Source organism: Megascapheus bottae, chromosome 6 (genome assembly GCF_031878675.1).
Source record: "Megascapheus bottae isolate mThoBot1 chromosome 6, mThoBot2.hap1, whole genome shotgun sequence".
NCBI classification, from domain to species: domain Eukaryota; kingdom Metazoa; phylum Chordata; class Mammalia; order Rodentia; family Geomyidae; genus Megascapheus; species Megascapheus bottae.
The window spans coordinates 38,809,523-38,836,327 of NC_143514.1; the positions used below are offsets into that span (position 1 = coordinate 38,809,523).

Below are 26,805 nucleotides of genomic sequence, written 5' to 3' on the forward strand. Positions count from 1 at the left end.
CTACAAATCATAAAGGAGTCCAGGTGTTTAATGGCATTCTATGCTAACAGTGAATGCTTGCATCACCGTCCCACAGAGTAGTGGTGTAACAGATTGAGTTCACTTGCTGATTCCACAGCTCTGCAGATCTTTTCTGTAACTCCTCCCCCTTGCTTCTCCCGAGGCAGAATGGCTCCTGGCAATTCCTTCTAACTCAAATGAGCCAAGTTTAGGATGAGCTACCCTCCAAGAGAAGCAAGATAGCTCTTCCATTTAGGGATGGACAGTGAACTACAGACACAGGGGGCCAAGATGAACTGGTGATTCCCAGTCTGGGAATTAGGTCTGGGAGCTCCAGACATAATCCATATTATGAAGACCATTCCTTTGGGTGCAGAAGACCTGACAAAGGATGTCATGGGCAAGCAGGGTCACTCCTCATCTGAGAATAGTTCCATATTTTTTTTCTAATTTTCACATTTTCTGTTATTCTTCCTTCCCTTAATTCATTGGTTTTTATGTAATTTGTTTTTCAGGAATCTCACAGATTTCCCAGCATGTTTTTTTGTTGTTTGTAGGTTGGCTTATCTCTCTAAAGGCTAGTGCTCAACCACACAGCTCCACTTCTGGAGTTCTGGACTTTTGGTGGTTAATTAGAGATAAGAGTCTCATGATCTTTTCTGTTCAGGATGGCTTCAAACTAATCTTCAGATCTCAGCCTCCTGAGAAGCTAGGATTACAAGCGTGAGCCACCAGCGTCTTCCAGCATGCTTTATGGATCATTAGAAAAGACATAATAAGCAAATGGGGAGGCCATGGCAATAGGTGACCCCTGGCATAACTGTAAAGGCTGAACTGTGGGAGCTTTTCCAGCCTCCGCTGTTGTTAGAGATGGTGAAGATTCTAGACTCAGCAGAGCACTGAGTCCTGCCAATCTAGAACTTGCCTTTGACAGTGCCAAGCGCTACACTTTTGCCAAGAGACCACATTGTCGGGGATGATGGAAACATGAGTGCTATGAGCAGAGGTGGAATGAGCCATGGGTACTGTCCACTGTCCCTGTCCTTCCCTGGGTCTTCCCTGAAAACCCATCCAGCTCCTCTGTGTCCAAGCTCAGGGGCCAGAAACTGATAGCTTTGTTGTTTGGATGGAAAATATGGGCCTTGTGGCCATTCCCTGTGGGTGAAAGGGGAGGTGAAATGGCCTGGTAGGGTGCACAGAGCCAAGACACGGCTAGTGTGTTTAGTGCTGATGGCTCCGTGACCCTACTTTTATTAAATCAGATGTTTGGTTAATTATACCACAGTCAGCAGTGCTAATTATGCGGGAACGCTGTCGTATGAAAAATATCTTTTCCAGGCACCTGTGGCTCATGCCTATAATCCTAGCTACTCAGAAAGCTGAGATCCGTGGATCATGGCTCAAAGCCAGTCAGAGCAGGAAAGTCTGTGACACACTGTTCTCCAACTAAGCACCAGAAAACAGGACGTGAAGCGGTGGCTCAGGAACAGACCCAGGTCCCAAATTGAAGCCCCATGACCGATCCCCCTCCCACCTACTTCCCCGGCAAAAGAAAGCATTTACTCTAACCTTCATGGCTACAGTAATAAATAAATAAATTTGGAGGTAAGTATAGTATGGTGACCTCAGCTGAGGAGTGAGTGTATGTGGGAAGCTGAAAAGAGACCACCAGGATGTTTTAGTTAGCAGACAGAAAAGGGAGGGAAGAAAAGAGAGGGAGGGAGGGAGGGAAGGAGAGAGAGAGGGAAGGGTAACCACATTGGGCCTGAAAGAACAAATCAAACCCCAAAGTTTGACTAAGAGATTAAATCTCTGTCAGCCATTCTAACCTGGGTAAAAGTGAGATGTCATCCAAGTGCATCTAAACACCTAAAGTCTCCCTTGCCCAGAGTTATGGCCATCGCAGCTATTTGCTGCCCTCTGCTGACAAAAAGTGAAGAATGTCTCCCTGGTATAAAGCCAGTTTTATCTGATCAAAAGAATATTCACTCCCAAATAATAATGGAGTGGCCATTAAGTATAAAGCAGTGTTCCAAAACATACCAGTAAAAAAAAAAAACTGGTACATATCCCTGCCTTAGTGGAACTTAATTCTGTCACAGTTATATCCAACTGAATCCTTGCCATGCAATAGAGCACTTTCATCAGTTTGACCTTCATCAATGTCTTCAGGTAATCCTATGAAATAGGTATGATTAACTCTTCTATAGCATGGAAAAGGAAACCATGTGAAGGACATGGGTGTATTGCTAAGGTAATTCAGCAGCCATGCCCTTGGCTAAGCATTTTTATACAACTGTCACTGATGGATTGGTATTATTTAGTGGTCCAGAACTTCCAAAACCTTGCCCAAGATTTAACGAACCCTGGGAAGCATCCCTTTCTTAAATTCTCAAATCTGACTCAGCTGACTCTGAGACATGGAGGTTACATGACAAGATGAGCACAGTGCTTGGTCTTAACGATTGGGCTTTCTTCTAGGGGAATGGAAAGTGTGGACCACAGGCTCCGCCTGCAGAATAAAACTACCTTCTTCAAGACAGGAACCAAAGCATTCCAGGCCAAGTTCATGGCCAACTAATTAAACCAGGATCACAGATTTAGCCTTAACCTTGTCATGATTGTGTCCTTACCAATCTCTGCAGGAAGCCAAATTCTTTGTGATTTAATGCTTTGTTTGTTTGTTTTTCTTCGGGAGAACCCAGCTGCTATTTGTTACCATGGTAACTGCTTAGTGGGAGTCTTAAGGGAAGAAGGGGGCCAAGTCTCCCCAAATTGGATTTCTATCTTCAGGAATTTATAACCTTAGAAATCCATGAATACCCAATTCATGAACTGCATGGCTACTAAACAATAGGAGATATAATGGCTCCTTTCCATGATCTCTGAGCTGGAACCGTCCCCAAAGGCTTCCTGAAGGAGAGAAAATGAGTCAAGTGTGAAGCAGTTAGACATAGATACAGACAAGGACAAAGCACGAAGAGCTCCAGAGATGAAATTTCCCAGTGATTATTTGAGAGGTATCACTAAAGTAGCTTGTCTAGAAAAGGGTCTTGACTCTTTTTGAAAAACTAAAAGAGAAAGAACTGGGAGTATGGTTCAAGTGATCGAATACTTACTTAGCAAGCATAATGCCTTAAGTTCAACTCACAATACATAAAGGAGAGGGACAGAGAGGAGGAAGGAGGGAGGGGGAGGAGGAGAGGGAGAGGGGAAGGGAGATGGAGAGAGAGAAGGATGGATGTTTAGATTATAGCAGATAAAGAGAGGGGGGAAGGGGAGAAAGAAAGAAAGAAAGAAAGAAAGAAAGAAAGAAAGAAAGAAAGAAAGAAAGAAAGAAAGAAAGAAAAGAAAAGGAAAGGAAAAGAAAAGAGAAGTTGAGAACCAGAGCAGCAAAAGCCTGAACATCAGGCTGTAGGGGTCCCACACCGACCTCACCCTTTAGAAACAGGGCTTGTGAGGTAGACAGGACCTACACTTTGCACTGTTGGGTTCTGGGAATCTTGGTGAGACTGGTTCTTGAGTGAAACTAAGAGTGGATCACCAAACTGGCAGAGTGTGAGGTTTGGCTTCTTGGAATGGTTGCACCATTGGTGAAGTGCACAAGAGCAGCTAGCTGCCCAAGACAGTAAGTGAGGATTCAGACATGACCTACCTCACTGCTGCCCTCCAGCTCTGCATGCTGGTTCCAGCTGCCATCTCCTAGAGACCTCCTCCTCTATCATGGTCACAGAGGTACCTGGTAAGCTGGCATGGGTCCAGTCCATATAGCTAGAGTGCTCTCTGCTGGGCAGAGCACCAGTGATGTGCACACTCCGCAAGTCGCATAGACGCCCTGTACTTGTCCACTTCAGCTAAATTTAGCCAAACCTTCATCTTGCAGAGGTAATTTGGCTCCCAGCCAGGGCCCATGAGGACAGGCTTCCACAGCCCTAGAATCTGAATGTGTGGGTTGGTAGCCAAGGACTTTTGGGAAGATCCATCTGTTTTATTGAGTGTTCTGGAGATGGGGAATTTTCCTCCATACAGGAGACATGGGGGATGATCACCGGACCCTTCAAGACAACAAGACCTCCCAGAGGGTGCCACTGGCACTTCGGGTGAAAATGAATCCCACATTCCTTCTGCCACTGAAGATCAGCAGGGCCACTGTCACAATCAAAACTTCCCCTCCAGTTCTTATCTTTCTTGGGAATGACTGCCAAGTAAGAACAACTGAGCCTCTCCTCAAAAAAAAAAAAAAAGCCCAGCCAGTACATTGACCAGGGCCTCCTTACCTCTTCCATCTACTAGCTTCTCCTACTTACCCAGAATGCTGTCTCCTCCTCACCCCCCACATCTTAATTACCCTGTAGAATTCCTAATTGAGAAAGTGATCTAGGTTTATGCATGGTGCCCAGATGCTCATGAAGGCTGGATTCACTCAGTGTTCTGGGACAAGAACACCACGGACATCAGAGATGTTTATTCCTTACACATCAGAATGTTAGATGTTGAAGACTACATAGCCTGCAAGTCCTATGTCTACGATGACCTCTCTTCCTGGTTCCTCATGTGGCAGAGGACGTGGAATGCAAGTCTGCATTCTGTGTGTGTGTGTGTGAGAGAGAGGGGGGGGGAGGAGAGAGAAAGACACAGAGACACAGAGACAGAGACAGACAGAGAGAGCCAGAGCCATAGCTCTGAATGGCATTAATACCATCAAGAGTATTCCACTCTTGGTCTGGGGGTTGGGGCTCATGAATTGTAACCTTAGCAACTCAGGAGGCTGGGATCTGAGGATCAGGATTCAAAGCCAGCCCAGGCAGGAAAGTCTGTGAGACTCTTATCTCTAATGAACCACCTGAAAATCAGAAGTGGCACTCTGGCTGTAAGTGGTAGAACAGAGACAGTGCCTAGGCCCTGCATTCAAGCACCTGGACAAAAAAGTAAAAGAAAAAGAAAGTCTTCCCACTCTCAAGACCTAGTTAACTGGCAAATGACAGCCTTGTCACCAAATGCTGCTAGGAAAACTGGGTATTGATATACAAGAGACTGAAACCTGACCCCATTTCTCACCCCAAACAAATCAACTCAAAATCGACCAACTACCAAAGTGTAAGGCATTCCTCTGAGACTATTAGAAGAAAACAAAAGGAAACACTTTACAGCACTGGTATAGCCAATGGTATCTTAAATGATCCCCAAGTGGAAACAAGCCACCAAATAGACAAGTGGGATTACATCACACAGAAAGTCTTCTTACAACAAAAACAAGCAGAATAAAGTGATGTTCAAGCTAGTTATCTGGTCAATTAATATCCAGAATATATAAGGAATTCTAACAACCAAAACCAACTTAAAACATGGTCAAATGATCTGCACAATTCTCAAAAGAGAAAATAGAAATAACCAATTGCTTTTTCTTTTTTTCTGTGGGGGTAGGGGGGGATTAGTTGTAGGGCTTGAACTCTGGACCTAGATACTATCCCTGGTCTCTTCAGCTCATAGCTAGTGTTCTACCACTTTGAGCCACCGTGCCACTAGTTTCTGGTGATTCATTGGAAATAAGAGCCTTGGGGACTTTCGTGTGCTTTGAACTGCAATCCTCAGATCTCAGCCTCCTGAGTAGGATTTCAGATGTGAGCCACTGGTACCTGGCCTATCAATTGTTACATAGGAAAAACCCTCTAGCATATTCTCCATCAGGGAAATGTAAAACAAAACTAGAGTGAAGTACATGGCAATGATTTAAAAATTGGAGAATGGGATGGAAGTGTGGCCTAGTGGTACAGTGCTCGCCTAGCATGCATGAAGCCCTAGGTTCGATTCCTTGGTACTACATACACAGAACAAGCTAGAAATGGTGCTGTGGCTCAAGTGGTAGAGAGTTAGCCTTGAGAAAGCTCAAGGACTGTGTCCAAGCCCTGAGTTCAAGGCCTAGGACTGGTCAATAAAAAAAAAAAAAAGAGAAAAAGGATTTTTCATTCTTGGTGGGTAAGAATGAAAAGGTTAACACAGATGATACTATGAAGAACGATATGGAGGTTCTTCAAAATATCTAAAAATATATGTATTGTTAATATATTGGTATGCTCCAAAGGAAATGAAATTAGCTTGTATGTCCATGTATACCAGGCTACTGTTCATAATAGCCAAGGTACAAAATATTGACAGATGAATGGACACATAAATTGAGTTATATTCACAATGGTATAATAATCAGCCAGAGAAAACTGTAATCTTGGCATATACTGCAAAATGGATGGAATTGGAGGCCATTATGATAAATAACCAGTCAGATAGGCAAGTACTTGCTAAAGTCACTTCTGTACTGTCCTCATGTTCTATTTTATAATTTACTTACATTTAAATAATATATTGTTCCTCCTTATCTCTCTCACACTTTTTTTTCCCTTTGTGACAGTACTGGTACTTACATTCAGGTTGTCCTTTAGCTTTTTCACTCAAGGCTGATATTTTATCACTTGGTCCCCAATTCTACTTTCAGGCTTTTGCTGGTTAATTGGAGATGAGACTGACACAGACTTATCTGTCCAGGCTGGCTTCACACTGGGATGCTTAGAGCTTACTCAGCCCTCTGAGTAGCTAGGATGACAAGTGTCAGAGCTTATTTTGAATATTAGACAAAGGTTAGATTTCATTTAATCTACATTTTTAAAATTCACATTTTTTTCTATGAGATGCATTCAGTTTGATGTATGGAGCTATCATTTATTCATTTTCACATTCCCATACCTATCTCCCACTGTGCACAAGACTCTCAGAGGTGTTTCAGATTATAATCAAAGCATGCTAGAGATCCCCAATCTCCCATCTTACTATATACCACACATTTTAGAAAGTGATTGTACAAAGATCACCACTAAGTATAATATACAAAAATTCTCATTTGCCTACATTCTTATAATTGCTGATTATTTCATTTGAAAGTAGTATCTCATTAATTTTATTTTTTCCGGATTACTGATGAGATTAAATTTGCTTTCATACTTTTTGCCAGGTTTGTGTTCCCTTCTGTAAATAGACAGCTAAGAATGCAGCTGTGAGTCACTGGCACCCAGATTTTTGTGTCTTTAATTAATTAATTAATTACTTTTTTACTCTTTGGTGTTGGTCCTAGGGCTTAAACACAGGGCCTAGGCACTGTCGCTGAGCTTTTTTTACACAAGCTTAATGCTTAATACCTCTTGAGCCATGACTTCACTTCTGGCATTTTGGTGGTTAATTGGAGATCAGAGTCTCATGAATCTTCTTGCCTGGATTGGATTTAAATCACAATACTCAGCTCTCAGCCTCAGTTGGTAACATTACAGGCATAAGCCACTGACACTTTTTTTTTTTCCTTTTTGCCAGTCCTGGGTTTGAGCTCAGGACCTGAGCACTGTCCTTGGGCTTTCTCAAGGGTAGAGCTCTACCACTTGAGCCACAGCACCACTTCCGGCTTTTTTCTATGTATGTGGTACCGAGGAATCGAACCTGGGTCTTTGTTCATGCTAGGCAAGCACTCTACCACTAGGCCAAACTCCCGGCCCGCCACTGACACTTTCTAGAGACACTTTTTAAAGACACAAAGTTTCTTTAAAAGAAATCTTTTAGCAACTAGTAAGGTGATAAAGATATACTAATTTTTTTCTAAAATTTTTAAAGCTTTGTATTCCTTATTAAAAATTTTAATTTATTGAGAATAAACTTTTATATGTAAGAGAATATAGAGCTTCTTTTATTTTTTATATGGTTAACTGAAGACCAAAGCCCCATCACTCATTTTTATGCCATTTCTGCAACTTAATATTCATTTTTTCGATAGAAATTTCATGACCAATGAAATCATTTAAACATAATCACTCTAATATTAGATCTCTTGGATGCTCAAATCTGATATAACCAACCTGGGTATGTTTTGTTGAGAACTCATGTTATGTTGATCTTAATCTGATCAAATCTCAAAACCCCCATTTGAGAAGTTTCTTCCTCCCAAAGGGGAATTGCATTTGCTTTCACATAGGGCCAGAGGGCGCTACCCACTCATAGAAAACTTGATTCCCCATTGGAATCCCTAATTCAATTTCTTCCTCTAAATACTTCACTCTTGATCTCAATCTTAGTATCACCATTTGCCTGATGAGCAGCCATGCTGTATTAGTCTATTGCATGTTACTGTAACAAAACTCTCATTATGAAGAAAGGATTCTTTAGCAGGTAGTTTCGGAATTTCCAGACATTGGTACTTACATCAGCTTACTTTTGGAGAACACCTTCTAGTTAGGTCACAGCATGATAGCATCACAGTGGCAGCATAGGCCAAGGGAAAGGTCATATGGCAAGAGACATCACCTGAAAAACAGGAAGATGGAGAAAAGGGAGGGACCAGGCTGTCCTTGTACAGCAATGCATTTCCCCCCACAGGTCTCTCAAGAACCACTTGATGGCAGCTTAAGCCTTTCTAAAGACAAGAAGACCAGTGGTCTCTTACCGTTACCACCTCAACAGGTGGTCTTGCAGGGCAAACCATGTCCAAACAATAGCTACTTGCCTTTTAACCCCCATTTATTACTTTTTTCTGTTTTTCTTTGGCCCTCATCTGAATCCACAGCATCTTTGGAGTCCTATTTTTCCTTACCCCACCCTGACAAAATATCTCCTTTTTTTTTTTTTTTTTTTTGCCAGTCCTGGGTTTGAGCTCAGTGTCTGAGCCCTGTCCTTGGACTTTCTCAAAGCTAGATAGAGCTCTACCACTTGAGCCTCAGCACCACTTCTGGCTTTTTTCTATGTATATGGTACAGAGGAATTGAACCAGAGTCTTCGAGCATGCTAGGCAAGCACTCTACCACTAGGCCAAATTCCCAGCTCTATCTCCATTTTTTTAACCCTACGTCTCTGACTTCCATTTTACCTTCTCCAGGGAATAAATATACATCCATGAGCTGTATAGTATAGTAGCTGCTAGATTCAGGTGGCTATTTAAATTAATAACAGCTAGGTGGGATAGTATAGACCTATAATCCTAGTAGTTGGAAGTAAGTTCAAAGCTACCCTCAGCTCAAAATAAAAACAAAGATGAATGAATGAATTTAAATTTTCTCACTTCTCAGTAAAAACAAAACTTTCAAGAGAAGGATCTAAATAACTGGTGATTCAGTTCAGTGTTTGATGGTGTCTTAGGAGGCCCACTTCTCATTCTAGTAGTTGCCTATTGACTTCAGTCAATATGGTATGTTGATGTGGAATCCCGATGAAGACATGGAATCCAAGAAGTAATGTGAACTAGTCAAAGTGACACAGGTATATAAGCACAACTACCTGAAAAAACAAAAGAAAACAAAAACAACTGCTTCTCATACATTTTACAGCTAGTTTTGAATAGATTGTATGTATATACTGGATACAACAATTAAAGAAGTACAATAGAAAGCAGAACCAGGACCAGAAACATGGCCTAATGGTACAGTGCTTGCCTAACATGCACAAAGCCTTGGGTTCGATTCCTTGATACCACATACACAGAAAACACCAGAAGTGGTGCTGTGGCTCAAGTGGTAGAGAGCTAGCCTTCAGAAAGCCCAAGGACAGTGCTCAGGCCCTGAGTTCAAGTCCTAGGACTGGCAAAAGAAAAAAGAAAGTGGGAGCCAGATTTCCCACTGTTGGGAGAAGAAATTTCCAATCAGCAGGGAAAGAGGCTACAATGATCTATATGGTAATTGGTTAGAAAATTTAGGATTAACTTAATAGAGATAGAAACTTCAATAGATATAGTTATATGTCTCATTTTAGTTGGAAATTTCACAACAGCAATAAGAACATCAGATCTTTTTCTGAATAAATAAATAAATCTACTTGAAAACAGCTAATTCTGGAATTGAAGCAGGAAATGATGAATAGGACCTGAATTAATCTATAAGGGGCAGAAATAAAAAGAGCAAACCCATCCAAGAAAGTGTGCTAGCAGAATAAGAGCTAGCTGAAACTACTTCTGAAGGCCAAAGATGAAACTATCTAAAAAATAATTACTTTATTACCAGGTAATAAAGTAGGAGTTGATAATGAACCAAAGTACAAAACAAATATCCATAAACAAATAGTAAACAAATTGATACGATGCCTCATGAGATAAATTTTCCATAAGAAATTCCAAATACATATTTTAGGATGTATGTAAAAATTCCATCCTCAAAGGGTTGGTTCAGTGTACCCAAACAAAGGAACAAAATAGAACATAATCAGAATCAAAAACAAGAATCACAAGGTCATCGTTCTAGATGCAGTACCACCTTTAATGAAATCTTATATTTTTATTATAAAAGCTCTGGAGAAGCTAGGAATAACAAGAACATTCTTTGACATAATAAAAGCTATTTTGACAAGCCTATGTACATCATACTAAATGTGGAAAAAAATGAAACCATTTCATTAAACCATTTCAGGAACAAGACAAAGATGTCTGCTCTCACCATTCCTATTCCTATCCAGATTAATACAGAATACAAAGGTATCCAAACAGGATAGGTGATGCTATCCTTTTACTTCTTTTTTTTTTGCCCTTCCAGATGCAAAGATTGACACTGGATCCCCACCTGGCAACTTATATTAATACTAATGCAAAGTGAATCAAAGATCTCAGTGTAAGACCTGAACCTTGAAACTCCTATAGAAAGGAGTGGGAGAAACATTAGGACTTGTTGGCATTGGCAGGGACTTTCTAAGTAGAATACCAGAGGCTCAGCAGATAGGAGAATGAATTGACAAATGGGATTGCATCAAGCTAGAATGTTTTCACACAGCATAAAAAGATGACTTAGCTAAGGGAATTAGAAACCACATGAAGATGAACCAATAAAAAGAGGAATAGTAGACAGATATGGCCATAATACTCCATGTACAATGTGCAAACTGAGCTAGGAAGCTTGAGATGATGGGTGAGATGGAATAGATTGGGGGAGAAGAAAAATGGAGTGGAAGGAGTGACTCTCATTGAGATGCAATGCATGTGTAAACTGACATGTTAAATCAAATCATTTGGTAGAATTGTTTGAAGAACATGGGAAAACTGAGCCAACATATATATTGTTCATACTTGGCACATGTTTTACACAGTAACATTACTCATAGTCACAACTCCATGGTGGAATATCTTATATTGTTAGGAGGCGATGTGTGTGTGTGTGTTTTGTTTTGTTTTTCCTGTCTTTTCTTTTTTGGTACTGGGGATCGAACCCAGGACATTTCCTTTGTTAGACAAGTACTTTGCTCCCAGTCCTGAGAGAAGTGTATTTATAGGCTAAGGGAAAAGATGTGAAGGTCAAAGAGATGTGCTGGTGAGGGAAGATTGTAGGAGTAGCCTGCTCAAGCTTTCTTCAGCTCAAGATCATCTACTGGGGTTTGTTAAAGGTGTAAAGCCCTAGGAGTGACCTGAAGGTTCAGGTTCTAAATGTGGGTTGAGTAATTTCAGCAAGCAATCCAGGTGATTCCAACATAGATGATTCTCAGACTACAGGTGAAAAAACAATCTGGGCTCAAATAACGTATTCATCGTGGGTAGAAGACAGCGAAAACGTTGCTAGACTGTGCTTGGGCTTGGAGCTGGTAAGTTTATTTGGTGGCATGAGTTTTCTGTGGAGAGGGAGATGATGCCTCTGAGAAAGAAGCTACTTGTAGGAGAAGCATGCTGGGAAAAGGCAGACAGGTTGAGAACAGCGGTAGGAGAAATGGGAAAGACGCAAGAGTCTGAACCTGAAGAAGGAAGGGTTTCATAATCTACTCTGACTGAAGCAGGTAAGATGGTAAAATAGAAAGAAACCTTATCTCCTTAAGAAGTGGTGAAAATAACTCCGAGATTTCTAGAACTCTTACAGGATGTGTGTGTGTGTGTGTGTGTGTGTGTGTGTGTGTGTGTGTGTGTACAGGGGGATGGAGGAGGGCAGGAGGTAGGTAGAATCTTACAGAAAATGAAAGGTAAATTCTCCAAACCATAATTTGAAGGCCCAACCTCACGTAGAGGTCTCAGAAAGGCAGAAGTGTGTGTATCATTGAGATCTTAAAGGAAAAACCGTATAGCCTCTGTTGCTGAGTGTTTTCTCCTTCCCCCCTCACTTTCTCTTTCTTTCTCCCCTTCCTCCCCTTCTTCTACGCTTTCTCCCCTTTTCTCTCCCTCCTCGGTCTTAATTGTACACTGGACACAATAGTAATGTCTGTCTCGTGGGGTCACAGTAATACCTAAATGCAGTTGATTCTCAATATCTATGGGTTTAGGATCCCAAGATGACAGCTGAAGGGAGGAAGAACTCCAACTGTTCAGTGATCCCTGATGATGCTTGATTAGTTTTTCCTGTGACATTACCCTATTTCCACTGAAGAGAAGTTGTCCTTCCTCCTTCCATACAAAAATGTCACTTTCTCACTGAAATTAAGCATAATAACTTTACCTAGCTTTGGGGGTTCCCATTGCTTTGGGGAAAAGTATATGGTCACAAAATAAAGGGCAGAAAAATACTCAGTCAATCACACAATGATTTAATCATGATGACAATAAAGAGATTGATACAGGGCTGTGAGTTTCAGCCAACAGAGCTGTGGAATGTGTGTGGGGCTTTTAAATTTGTGTTTGAAATTACTTTTGATTTTCTTGTTGATATTGTTTGGACCTCAGCTGATCAAAACCACATGTAATAAATCCATGAATAAAGTGAGCTCCCTGTAGTTAGCAACAGATATGCTTGCTTGATGATAATAATTCAAAGAACTGTTCATTCATAATATTTAACAAACAACACTGTTTAAGTACGGAACTCTAGCTCTGGAGAAACTAGGAATCCATGGAACATCCCTCAGTATAATAAAGGCTGCTTTGTATGACAAACCCACAGCTAGCACTATAATTAATAGTGAAAAGCTAAAGCCATTTCCTCTAAAATCAGGAATGAGACAAGGATGCCCACTCTCTCCACTCTTCTTTAACATACTATTAGAATTCTTAGCCAGAGCAATAAGGCAAGAAGCAAGCATAAAGGGAATCCAAATAGGGAAAGAGGAAGTAAAACTTTCCCTCTTTGCATATGACATGATACAGATACAGATATAGATCTGAATCTAAAGAAGACTATAGACTCCACTCCCAAGTTGCTAGAGCTGATTTGAAACTTTGACAAGGTAGCAAGGTATAAAATTAACCCTAAAAAAATCAACCACATACCTGTATGCCAACAATGAGAGGAATGAGGCAACAATCAGGAAAGCAACTCTTTTTGCAATAGCCTCAAAGAAAATAAAGTACCTAGGAATTAACTTAACTAAGAATGTAAAGGATCTTTTTGATGAAAACTTTAAAACCCTGAAAAAGGAAATTAAAGCAGAACTGAGGAAGTGGAAAAACCTCCCATGCTCCTGGATTGGACATCGTGAAAATGGCAATCTTGCCAACGGCTATCTACAAATTGAACGTAATACCCATCAATATCCCAATGTCATTCTTTAAAAAAATAAAAGAGGTAATCCAAAATTTCATATGGAATAATAAAAGACCTTGTATAGCAAAAAAAATTCTTAGCAGAAAGAACAGCAAAGGAGAAATTTCAATACCAAACTTTAGACTCTATTACATAGCTATAGTGGCCAAAACAGTTTGGTACTGGACCAAGATCAGGCCTGAAGATCAATGGAATAGAACTGAAGACCCAGAAATCAACCCACAGACCTATGGCCACTTAATTTTCCATAAGGGAGCCCCCCCCAAAAAAAACATAGAATGGAAGACAGCCCCTTCAACAAGTGGTGCTGGCAGAACTGGTTAAACACCTGCAGAAAACTAAAGTTGGATCCTTCTACGTCATCCTCCACCAGGATTAATTCCAAATGGATCAAAGATCTCGAGGTAAAGCAGATACACTGAAAACTTTACAAGAAAGAATAGGAAATACACAGGTCACCTTGGCACAGGCCAAAACTTTCTTAAGACCCAGAAATACAACAAATTAAAGAAAGTTTGGACAAATGGGACTGCATTAAACTTCAGAGCTTCTGTATGACAAAGGACATAGCTAGCAAGTTAAATAGAAAGCCCACAGAATGGGAGATCTTCACTAACCATACAACGGACAAAGGCCTCATATCGAAAATATATCTACAGCTAAAAAAACTGAATCTATCCAAAACAAATCTTCAAAGAAACAACCATCCCATTAAAAGATGGGCCAAAGACTTAGAGACTTCTCTGAAGAAGAAATAAGAATGGCCTATAGACACATGAAATGCTCGACATCTCTGACCATACAAGGAATGCAAATCAAAACAACTTTGAGATTCCACCTCACTCCAGTTAGAATGGCCATAATCAAGAAATCTAATAACAGATGCTAGCGGGTAGGGATGTGGCCAGGAGAGATCACTACTATACTGTTGATGGGAGTATAAACTCGTTCAACCCCTCTGGAAAGCAGTATGGTGATTCTTCAAAAGACTAAACATAGAACTCCCCTATGACCCAGCAATTCCATTCCTGGGCATTTACCCAAATGTCCAGAAACAAGGACATACTAAACCCACTAGCACAATAATGTTTACCATAGCAAAGATATGGAACCAACTCAGATGCCCCTCAGTAGATGATTGGATCAAGAAGATGTGGTATTTATACACAATAGAATTCTATGCTGCCATCAGAATGATATCCCATTTGTAAGGAAATGGAAAGACTTGGAAAAAATCATATTAAGTGAAGTAAGCCAGACCCAAAGGAACATAAGCTCAAGGGTTTTCCTCATTTGTCATAATAAGTACACACCTAGGATTCTCCTAGCAGAGAATTACAATAGCACAAAGCCTAGATATACAGGATGAGGCTAAATGAAAGGATCTCTAGGATGTGGAAACAAGAGCTTTATATTGTATGATTGTTGCTCTTAATGTACTGTTATTTCTCTTCCCTTGTTGCCCTTAATGGTCAATCTTATATTGTTACAGTATCTGACTTGGTTACCTGGCATATTTTATATACGTTTATTTGCTTATTTGAAATAGGAAAGGGAATTGAGGAAAACAAGATGATTGGAAGGCGGTAGAGGGAGGGAAAAGGGGATCAAGACATGAGAACGAGTATCAATGTTTGAGAAGTAATGCACCTACTATCTGGCAAATTTAACTGTAACCCCTTTATACATTACAATAAAAACTAAATATGGAACTCTAATATTTCATATTTCTTTTTTTTTCCAGTTGAGGGGCTTGAACTCTGGGCCTGGGCATTGTTCTTGAGCTCTTCATTTCAAAGGCTACCACCCTGCCCCTTGAGCAACAGTGCCACTTCCACTTTTCTAGTGGTAATCTGGAGATAAGAATCTCAGGGACTTCAGTACCCAGCTGACTTTGAACCAAGATCCTCAGATCTCAGCCTCCTAACTAGCTAGAATTACAGACATGAGCCACAGCGCCTGGCTTGGCACTCTAATATTTCTGAAGCGCCTTCACACATGCAGTTCTTCAAATATAATGGTATACCTGTTTTATAGGTAAAGAAAGTGCTAGCTGGGTACAGTGACTCATGCCTGTAATCCTAGCTACTCAGGATGCTGAAATATGAGGACTGAGGTTCAAAGCCAGCCCCGCACAGAAGGACCTGAGACTCTTATCTCCAATTAACCTCTAGAAAACAGGAAGTGGGGCTTAGCTCAAGGGTAGGGTCGCAGCCTTGAGCTGAAAAGCTCAGGGACAGCCAGGCCAAGATCAATCCCCATGACCCACAAAAAAGGAAGGGAAGGGGAGGGGAGGGGAGGGGAGGGGAGGGGAGGGCAGGGCAGGGCAGGGGAGGGGAGGGGAGGGAAGGGAAGGGAAGGGAAGGGAAAGGAAGGGAAGGGAAAGTTTTTTGTTTTGTTTTGTTTTGTCAGTCCTTGGACTTGAACTCAGGCCTAGGGACTGTCCTTGGACAGGTTTTGCTCAAGGGTAGTGCTCTGCCACTTGACCCACAGCACCACTTCCAGCTTTTTTTTTTCTTTCTTTTGTGGGTCATGGGGCTTGAACTCAGTCTTCAGTGAGAAAACTGTAAGCTTTGCCTGAAGCTTGCAATCACATACAAGGCAGTTCCGCCGGGTCCTCCCCCCTGCCCCGGGCATAAAGAGAAGGAGTCAGTCTGCCTATCTCTGAGCTGGGTCAAAATCCCATCTGAACCTCGGATTTCCCACACACCTGTCTCCTGAGACATGGGGGCCGCAGAAAGGTCATTCTCTATCCTCTTTTGTGGGGATAGCTTTGATTATTAAGATGGGGGAAAAAAAATCTTTTCAAGTTCTGCGCGCGCGGTTACGTGGGAACACAGCTGAGGAGCCATGGGGAAAAGAAAAGGGACTGGCCCGGATGGCGCATGCACAGAGTCTAAACTTGTGGACCAGATAGGCACCCGCAGAGCCGCAGTCCCCTGAGAGACTGGCCTGGATCGCGCATGCGCAGAGGCCCAGGGTGCAGGCATGCGCATCAGAGCATTTCTGTTCCAGACGTATCAGAGTGGGCTCCGTGGTGCTGCCGTGTTCTACCTGTCGCTTTTCTAAGCGCTGCGCGCTGATCCTAGGGTTTAAACTCAGGGTCCAGGGCTGTTAGCTATTTCATAAAGATCTTTTCTCTTGGAGGCCAGCACCACTTTCTCGGCTTGTTCTGAGATTGGCGATAAGAATCACACGGATTTCCCTGCCCAGGTATGGCCCGTGATCCTCAGATCGCAGCCTCCTGGGTAGCCAGGATTACAGACGTGAGCCACTACTGCCGGGCTTTATGTAATTTAGGGGGGGGGGTTGAGGGGGATCGGGAGGGAGGGTGTCGTTCATGGGACTTGAACTCTGGGTCTGTGAGCTGTCTCTGAGCTCTTCAGCTCAAGACTAATAATGCTCTACCACTTGAGCCACAGCACCGCTAATTTTTATTAGCCCAAGGCTAATGCTCTACTTGGTAGCAGGTAAGGTTGGGTTGCTTGAAAATATTGGTCTGGGGCATCACACGCTGTGATCAATCAAACCTGATCATCTTTCTTTCTCACTAGGTTTCTCCTGCTAACCACTGACTGCCAAAATAGTTTAGTGCTTCCTCTTTCAACAATGGGCAATTTATGTTTTAGTATCAAAGAGCAGCTACTGTTGGCCAAGCCGATGCAATCCCGTTTGCCTGAGGCTCCAGCAGACTCCTCACCATGCCAGAAGCACAAAGGTTTTTACATCATGGTAATAGGCTCTGCTGATGTAGGGCAAGAGCGCTCTGATGAAGAGACTGGCTCAGGACACCCTCCAGGCTGCCAGCTCCCCGACTAGTGAAGATACCTTAGGCCAATGGAGGGGCTGCAGACACGGCAAAGGCATTCTCTACATCAACGATAACACCCACAGTTGCAATTACCAAGACTGTGTTGCCAGGGCCCGGGCCTTCCTCGTGGTATATTCCATTACTAGGAAAGCATCTCTGGAGGAGACCAAGCCAGACTTGGAACTGATTCGGAAGATCAAGGGCCATGACCTGCCTCAGTTTCCAATTCTGCTAGTGGGTAACAGGATCGACCAGAAGCCCCGAGAGGTAAGTCCTCAGGAAGGCGCTGCCTTTGCCCGCGAGTGGAATTGTGCCTTCATGGAGATTTCCACCAAGGAAGACATCAACTTGAAGAAGCTGCTCCATATTTTGCTGAGCACCAAGAAGGAGTCTGAAGACTGCCTACAGAAGCCAACTGTCAGCCTCCAGAAGAAGCTCAAGGCGTGCCTTCAGAAGTCCATGGCCTGCCTCCGGAAGAACTATACTGCCTGCCTCCAGAAGAGAGCCAAGGTGTCCCAGGTCTTCAAGAAACTGCTGAGAAAATGTGTCAACATGTAAGTCACCAGCTCTAGAAGCTACCTCCTAACCTGTAGATTGCAGCAAAGGTGGCCCTGTACCAGTGTAGCATGTCACCTGTCCACCTGTCCAGCTAATGTCATGTTGGTAAATATATACAAATGATTAACTTTTGTTCCCCCCCACACACACACACAAGAAAATTCATGTAGTTAAAAGATAGGTATTAGAGGAAAAAGTGAAAGAAACGGCATGTAATTTAAAAATAAGACCTTTAATACTAAAGTTAATAAAACAAAATGTTTTTGTTTAAAGAATAAAGCACCAAAATTTGAAGACATCTTACCCCTCTTATTTATTTATTTTGAGACAAGTTCTTAGTAAGTAACCCAGGCTAGCTTTGAACTCATGACCCTCTGGTTTCAATATCCCAAGTGCTATTTTCATAAGTGTGTACCTCCAAATCTGGCTTCTGTATTTGTAACCATTTCAAGTGCTGCAATGGCCTAACCCTGTCTCTCATTGTGCATTTGATCATCAAGAAACGTGTTTTCTGCAAAGGATTACAATAGCTCAAAACCTATGTACATAAGGTCATATAGGATGACACTAAAATGAACTCTAGGATATGGAAACAAGAGCTTTATCTTGTGTAATGGGTGTTCTTAATGTACTGTTATTTCTCTTCTCTTTTTTGCCCTTATAGTTAATCTCATATTGTTACTGTATCTGGCTTTGTTACCTGGTATATTGTATATATGTTTATTTGTTTATTTGAAATAGGAAATGGAAGAGGGAAAACAAGATGATTGGGAGGGGTTGGAGAAGGGAAATGGGGACAAAAAACATGAGAAGAGGAATCAATGTGTGAGAAGTAATGACAAATGTAACTGTAACCCCTCTATACATTATCACAACAGTTTTAAAAAAAGAAAGAAATGTGTTTTCTGTCGGGCACAGTGGCTCACATCTATAATCCTAGCTATTCAGGAGGCTGAGATCTGAGGATCACAGTTCAAAGCCAGCCTGAGCACTAAAAGGTTTGTAAGACTCTTACCTCCAATTAATCACCAGAAAACTTGAAGTGACACTGTGGCTCAAGTGGTAGGGTGGTAGCCTTGAGCTGAAGAGCTCAGGGACAGCGCCCAGGGGCAGAGTTCAAGTCTCACAACCAACAAGAAAAAAAGAAAAAGAAACATATTCTTACCACAAAAGTCTTGCCAAATTGCTGTGGATCCTTTACCTTTGACTGGATAATAAAATAAATATTCTACAGATATTGTTGAGATGTGTGCAGATGCAGTTGTGAAAGTGGACTTTGCTCACTGAGATGTGCTCATTGTTTCCTGAGTCAGACCAACAGTACTGATCTTACGCTACAGTGCTGGAAAAGTGCAACAATTACTTGACTTAATAAAACTTTTCCTATATGCAATTATAACTGTAAGAATTTCTTTCTCAATGGACAAGAATGAAATGAATTTAAACCATGTCCATTAAAGATCGCTAATAATAACTTCATACCTGAATGCCACTGACATGATTTAGCCAGTGGGAGCAGGAAGGAGAGGGAGTTAAGGGGTCCTTGCCTTGTGATGCTGTTTTGTAGCTGTGACCTTTCCTGAATTTTCATCCAGGCCTATTCGGATTCTTGCTGTGCAAGAGTCTTAGAGGAATCATGTGAGACAGCAGACCTCAGCCCTTGTCTCTTAAGTCTTGTTCTCAAGAGATGTAGGATATACAGAATGGAGCTAGATGGGCAGGGGGATGGAATGGGTGGGGTTTGAAACTTGGGAAGGCCCTCAAGGGATGGTTTGAAGTAAAGTAGTATCATACTTTAATATAATATTTTTTGTGCTGACTCTGGGGCTTGAACTCAGGGCCTGGGTGTTGTCCCTGGGCTTGTTTCCTCAGGGCCAGCACTCACTCTTACCATTTGAGCCACAGATCCACTTGTTTTTTTTTTTTTTTTTTTTTGGTGGCTAATTGGAAATAAGGGTCTCATGGATTTTTCCTACCTGGGCTGGCTTTGAACATTGATCCTTAAAACTCAGCATCATGAATAGAGATTCCCTCCTTGAACACTTGTTTGTTAAACTTGTCATTTAAAATATGATGTAAAAATCAATGTTAATAAATTTAGGGAAGAGGAACACTATTGAGAAGAACTCAAATATCAGTTTATTCCTTTAAAATAATAATCTTAACTATAGTCCCTACCAGAGTCCATTTCTAAAATAAAACACACAATTTGAGTATTTTCCAGAATCCTCCCTTGGGAAAATGTATTGCTTACTGTGCTGATGTATAATGACAAGTGAAAAATATTCCCATGAGAGACCCAAGGTTTTGATCATATATGCAAGAATGGATCTAGAGGTCTGAGATTCTAAAGATTCTGGTGATTTAGTTCCATGGATTAACTGGATCACTTCTCTGCTACTTATGTAACACAGTATAGAAAATAAAATTTTACTCAACTTAAGACCAGACCAAATAAAAAAAGCCTAACAGTCCATTTGCTCATTTCCCCAATTTTCAGTAATTTTCTCACTCACAGAGATTATGAAAAATTGACAATAGGCCAGTCTATGTCAAGACCTGGAGTACAGAATTCCTGCCTTCAACAAGCAACTAATTCTAGTATAAGAAACAGGTAAGGAAAGTAAAATGTCCAGAGAATATGGCTCTGGGAGACAACAATCTCTCTCTGTCTTCTGTTGTATTAATCTTTCAAAAGTACAATTTGATTAAATTGTTATGTTTTTAAGTTTTATTATTTATCATCTATTCTGTGTACAAAAAACATGTAGACAGAGATATGTTACTACCCTATGCCCAGGTGTGCATCTCATTTGTTATAATTATTGGGGGACTTTGGGCAAGTATTGAAATTCTCTAAGCATCTGTGTCCTCTGGTCTAAAATGTAGACAGCAATAATTGCTTCTACGTAGGATTATTGTATTACACAAGTATTAACAAAGGGAAGGTCCTTAGAATACAGCCTGACACATAAGTGACTTACAAACATCAGTCACAACTATTTATTAATTAAGGAAATTGCTTAAATAGCTATTAATTGGGACCCAGCTTGGTTTTAAAAAAAAAGTGGTATGAATAAACACAAAATACCTCCAAGATTTCTCTTTTTTTATTCCTGTTTGAGATTGAGTCAGGGCAAGAGGGGATATATGAAGCCTATGGCTCTAATTCTTGACCTCAAGAAACACAAGTTATACAGAGTGAGAAGCAGAAGAGACAGTGGGATACATGGGTGGAACGTGTGTGTGTGTGTGTGTGTGTGTGTGTGTGTGTGTGTGTGTGTTTGTGCGCACATGCATGTGGGAGTGTGTGATATGAAACTTTTCTTAAAGGAAATCAAAGAACTAAGAGTTATTGGGTCTAAGAATGGGAGCATAGTTTAGTGAAAAAAGGAATTCCACATTTAAGTATATACCCTTTATTGTACAATGTACTTATATAGTTTCTTTTTATTGTTTAAAAAAGCCAATTTTCCTTTGTATCTAAAGAAGAAAGAACAGAATGGGAACTGAAATCCAAAGCTTCTGACACCAAGACAGTACTTTTCAATGTTATTTAATAGTGAAATATTTTCCATGAGGAACTATACAAGTTGATGTTAAAACAACTGTAAGCACATTGGGTAGTGTGGTATGTCTTTCATGTTAATTATAAAAAATCTACAGTTTATGAGAATCATCAGAAGCCAACAGGTAGTTGAGAATGGCAGAGCAGGTTGTTTCTTCTGTAATCCCAGATACTTGGGAAGAACATGGGAGAACACTGGTTTCAGGCCAGCCCAGGACAAAAACTTTATGAGATCCCTTTTAAACCCATAACTGGGTGCTATCAACTGGGGGCAGAGGCATAGTATTAGCTTAGAAAGCATAAGGCCCTGAGTTCAAACCTCAGTATTGTCACATACCAGACACATGCACACACATGCACACACACACACACATACACACACACACACACACACACACACACACACACACACAGGTGGTACAAGTTAAGTTAGTATTTTAGGGAACACCCCTGCCAAAGGCAGCAGGCCTTTCCCTTCAGGTCAGCATCATCAAGCAACAGTTCCAACCACAGGAAGAACAGCTTTGTCCTCAAGTAGCCCAGCCAAACAGCACTGCTTAATTCACATGGAAATTGCACGAGGAACAAAATGTATTTAGCGATGTTCTGTCCAGGTTGCAAAGAAAAACAGACTAATAGAGAACTGCAATTACATGCAATTTCCCCTCAAGTCCATCGCTTTTCTCCCACTCTGGATTAATAACTACCTCAGGGCTTTGAGAAGCCATCATTCATGTGGAAAGCTACCTATCCCACGCACCCCCTGCCCTCCCAAAGCCTATGGTTTTAGAAATGGAATTTCTAATATGTGCTTCTCCTACAAGTAACAGGTAAACATAATCTCCAAGAGTTCAAAGGTAGTGTGTGCTGGGTAAGGTATTTCCATTAACTATGGAGGGAATAGCTAGGACAGGTAAAGATTGAAGAAAACATTAATTCCATTCAACTAATGAGTTGTGTGACAGGCATCGTGAGTGAAGCCTTCATATGGGTTATTTTGTCTCATTTATACAACACAGACACAAATTACACCTGCATTTTCTGATACTGGGCTCATTTTGGATCTGGGTGAAAATATCACTTTCAAGTGTTTTAGTCATGACTTTAGTTATTTTTTTAACCATTTTGGCTCTCCTCTGTTTCTCATCTATTTAATGCCCATATGTGAGCAACTCCCTACATTTATGGTCATTTTAGACTGTGCAGTTTCTGAGAGTCTATTTCACTATTATATAAAATTGAAAACTTCTGGGTTGCTGTCAGATTTGACTTCAGTGAAGTATAGACAGAGTCCAATAACTCAGAGCATGGTCTCCGATTTAAAATAGACTGTCTTGCTACCAGTATGGGTTTCCCTGTTGGAACTTTCTCTAGGTTTGTTCCCATGGCAACCTGCTATGAGGTTATGTGTTACTGATGCTCACTAGTGATCCCTAATGTCTAGCATGATTACTATAACTAAGTGGGTACCAAATAAACACATGTTAATGATGGAAGCCACATTTTATAGAGGAAATTAAGATTCAGAAAAGTTAAGTGTCTTAAAAGGCACAGAGCTAGCTACTAAAGGACAGAATTAGCCTTTGATTCTAGATGTGTCCAAAAGTCCCTATCTCCTCATCATCAGTGAAAAGCAGAGCCCCATACTCTGTTTTTTGACTTGGTTCTGTTCTAGTCTTAACACTTTTTGAAGAACCCCAAATGATTTTTTTATATAGGAACATTTCAGCATTTTCTGTATTAAAAGCTATAACGATGACTAAAATATGTACTAATTTATTAATGTAGGTAACAATTCCAATATGTACTTTAAGTAGCTTTATTTTATGAAAAAATACATTTTCCTTAATAAAATAGTGAGAAACTGGAATCTACCTGCATTTTTTTCAAACTCTTGAATGTCTGGCATAAGTAAAAAGAGCTAACTACTCATACTATTTTTACCTCTGATTTGCATCTACATCACAAACTGTATAGCTCAAGAAAACATTATGGCACAGTCCCAACAGAATTCAAATGAAAAATCAAATGGCAGGTTAGCAATAGGGTGAAATTATTTTGACCTCAGACTCATTGGCAGGGCTAGGGACACTCATTTGACACTAGGCCCACTTTTGAGAACCCCTGAAGAACTGTATTAAGTTCAAGGCACAAAACGGGGGAATTCATGGATTAGAGAAATGAGGCTTTAGAGAGGAGAGTCAGAGACAGCATTGTGTGGGGTGTACAGAGAGTTTTAAAGCTAATGAATGAAAGGGTCTTCACTTTATTTTGGAAAGATCATAGTCTATAAAGAAGATACAGACTTCAGGGGAAAAGTGATCTGAGAAAGGGTGACAAATTAAGAGGATGCTGCCACTAAGCAGATGACACATACAAGTGGCCTGCAATCATGGCAGTAAAGGTGGATGGGGGGGCCGGGATTTGGGGATGTTGAGTAGCTAGAATAGACATGTAATGAGGCATGTATGTGAGCAGAGGAGGCTGGAGAGGGTGACTCATTGTCTGACTTAGATGAGTGTTTGGCAGAGACACAGGAGATAGAACAGCATGGGAAAGGAAATGATTGGCTCCATTTTATACAGACAACTGGAATTTTCAAGAAGACAGTTGATAAATGAGGCTGAGAACAGGAGAGATGCCTGAGCCAGATTGTGTGGCTGAAGAAATTCAAGTCAAGTCACGGAGGTGCAAATAGATTTGATGATGGTGACAGTTTCTAAAATGCATTTACTATTTCCTTTTATATATATTATTTTTCTCATTTAGCACTTTAATGAATATAGTAATTCTAGATTTATTGTAAGGGTGCAAAAAATAGTATAGAGGCTTCCAATCCCTTACAGATGTTCCTAATTTTGACATTCTACATAGGAAGATGCAGTAATAATGAGAAATATATCACTGCTGTTTTACAAAGTACACAGTGCATGTGGATGTCACTATTTTTTTTAAATATTTTTATTTATTAGCATATATTAGTTGTACAAGGTAGAGGTTCATTATGACGTTTCCACACATACACACAAAGTACCCAAATCAAACTTACCTCTCATCACTCTCCTTCATTTTCCCTCTCTCTTCTTAGAATAAATGTAGTCTTGCTTTTTCCTGTCTCTATTGTGGTACAGGACCAAGGTGAAAAGGAGAACCTGGAGCGGGAGCTTCGTATCCAAAAGCTCTGCCCCAACATCTGTGTGGGGGAGAGTGGAGATAGGCTGACCTGGGCAGCCAAGGTGTTGGAGCAGATTACAGGGCAGACCCCAGTGTTTTCTAAAGCTAGATACACTGTCAGATCCTTTGGCATCAGGAGAAATGAAAAGATTGCTGTCCACTGCCCAGTCTGTGGGGCTAAGGCAGAAGACACCTGGAGAAGGGACTGAAGGTGCGCGCGTATGAATTAGGAGAAAATAACTTCTCAGATACTGGAAACTTTGGTTTTGGGATCCAGAAACACATGGATCTGAGCATCAAGTATGACCTAAGCATTGGTATCTACGGCCTGGACTTCCATGTGATGCTGGGTAGGCCAGGTTTCTGTATCGCAGACAAGAAAAGCAGGATGGGCTGCAATGGGGCCAAACACAGAATCAGCAAAGAGGAGGCTATGTGCTGGTTCCAGCAGAAATATGATGGGATCATCCTGCCTGGCAAATAAATCCCCCTTCCTATCCAAAGGCCAATAAAATATTCTCAGTGAAAAAAAAAAACAGAATAAATGTAGTCTTTTTCATTGTTCTATTTTTATAAATATATAAATGTATATAAAGAACATGAATCATATTCACTCTCCTTCACCTTCTCCTTTCACCCCCTTACATATAACACCTTCTACTAGATAAATATATGAAAAGACTAATCACAGAATCTGGTACATGTGGTCACTCAAATAAGTTGGTTATTTATTGCTATTTCTTTCTCTCTAGTTCTCAAATAACCTACTGTGGCTATGCAGTCCATTCTCAGAGCCATTCGTTTGGGATAGTGCAATGTGTGAGCTTTCAGTGAGAGGCTGCACAAACTTTTCTTTAGGCTTTTAGCCACGAAAACTAAAAGACTAAAAAAGTATGGTGCAAACCATTGTGCATTTCATCAGTGAAAAAAAGAGAACAGAATAGAAACTGTGATGGGATTGCTAAGTACCCACCCCTTCAACACTGCAGGAGCAAGAGGTATTTGTAGCTAAGTTTTCCAGAGGTGGCACTGATTCCGTTCTGTCGTGGGGTTCCCAGGAGACAGCAGGGTAAGTAAAGATTCCATTTGAGTTGTGAGTGCTACAGTACAATACAATATCCTAGATAGCTTATAAAGAAACAGAAGGTTATTCCTCACATGTTTGGAGGCTAGGAAATCCAAGGTCAAGGCACTGACAGATGTATTGGCCATTTTATGTTCATAGGCTGCCATCTTTTTACTGAACAGATATAATCTCTAGAGTTACTCACTGCTGAGTCTAATCTTGTTCACGAGGTTTACATGCCACAACATAATCATCTCAAGGGTGCACTTCCATGCACATCATGTGGGGAATGGATTCAACAAGTGAGCTCCAGGGGGATACAAACATTCAGTTTATAATAGCTGTCATTCATTTATATAACCAACAGTCTTTATTGAACACCCAAATGAAAACAAGGTAAGATGCTCAGTCCCATGGAAACTATAAAGTGAAAGGAGCTGGGGTCCTACCTTGAAGGAATTTATGGTTTCAAACACAAACAGGACACAATGAATGTACAGCATGTATTACTACAGTTCTCCTTGTATGAATGGGAACCTGAAGCAGGTTAGGACATTTAACTAGTCTCCTGTATCTAAAAGAACAATGTCCGTACATTAGGTGTTCTACAATAGGCCTGGCAAGAGGACCCTAGGAAGTAGAGACTGGTCCAGGGCAGGGACAATGTGCAAATTGGATGAGAGATGGAAAGGAACATATGGAGCCAAGTTAGAATTTTAGCCAACTTAGAACTAGGGAATGATTTCAAAGAATGGACACAGCAGGATGCATAGCAGAAGAATCAAAGAACTAAGTGGATGAAGGCTAGGAGAATATGCAGGAGGTGTTTGGAGTTCAAAGACATGAAGGCTGGCTTGTTTCTGCAGGAGATATTCTTTGTAACTCTTCTCATTATGGAAACTAAATAGAGCTAAAAATGGAAAACACTCTGGACTGGGAGTGTGGCCTCATAGTAGAGTGCTTGCCTAACTTGCATGAAGCCCTGAGTTCAATTCCTTGGTACCACATACACAGAAAAAGCTGGAAGTGGTGCTGTGGCTCAAGTGTAGAGTGCTAACCTTGAGAAAGGTCAAGGACAGTGCTCAGGCCCTGAGCTCAAACCCCATCATTGACAAAAAAATAAAATAAAATAAAAGAAAGAAAGAAAGAAAGAAAGAAAGAAAGA

At 41.0% G+C, this 26,805-nt stretch overlaps 1 protein-coding gene and 1 pseudogene across 1 annotated transcript; both read left to right on the forward strand.

Moving 5' to 3' along the window:
• The first annotated feature begins 4,034 nt into the window (after positions 1-4,034).
• Positions 4,035-17,907, forward strand: Diras3 (DIRAS family GTPase 3). The gene is made up of 2 exons (XM_090333977.1): positions 4,035-4,205; positions 17,218-17,907. The coding sequence occupies exons 1-2, from the start codon at positions 4,035-4,037 to the stop codon at positions 17,830-17,832; spliced, it is 786 nt and encodes a 261-aa protein (XP_090190103.1). The 3' UTR covers positions 17,833-17,907.
• Positions 17,908-22,180: 4,273 nt separating this feature from the next.
• LOC150061672 (large ribosomal subunit protein uL5 pseudogene) lies at positions 22,181-25,058 on the forward strand (annotated as a pseudogene).
• The last annotated feature ends 1,747 nt before the right edge of the window (positions 25,059-26,805 follow it).

Excerpts from the sequence above, each read along its gene's own strand:
- Diras3 (XM_090333977.1), top strand. The coding sequence starts at position 4,035 with ATGGGGGATGATCACCGGACCCTTCAAGACAACAAGACCTCCCAGAGG. Across the intron at positions 4,206-17,217 it reads TTCTTGGGAATGACTGCCAA|GGCAAGAGCGCTCTGATGAA; the intron begins GTAAGAACAACT and ends CTGCTGATGTAG.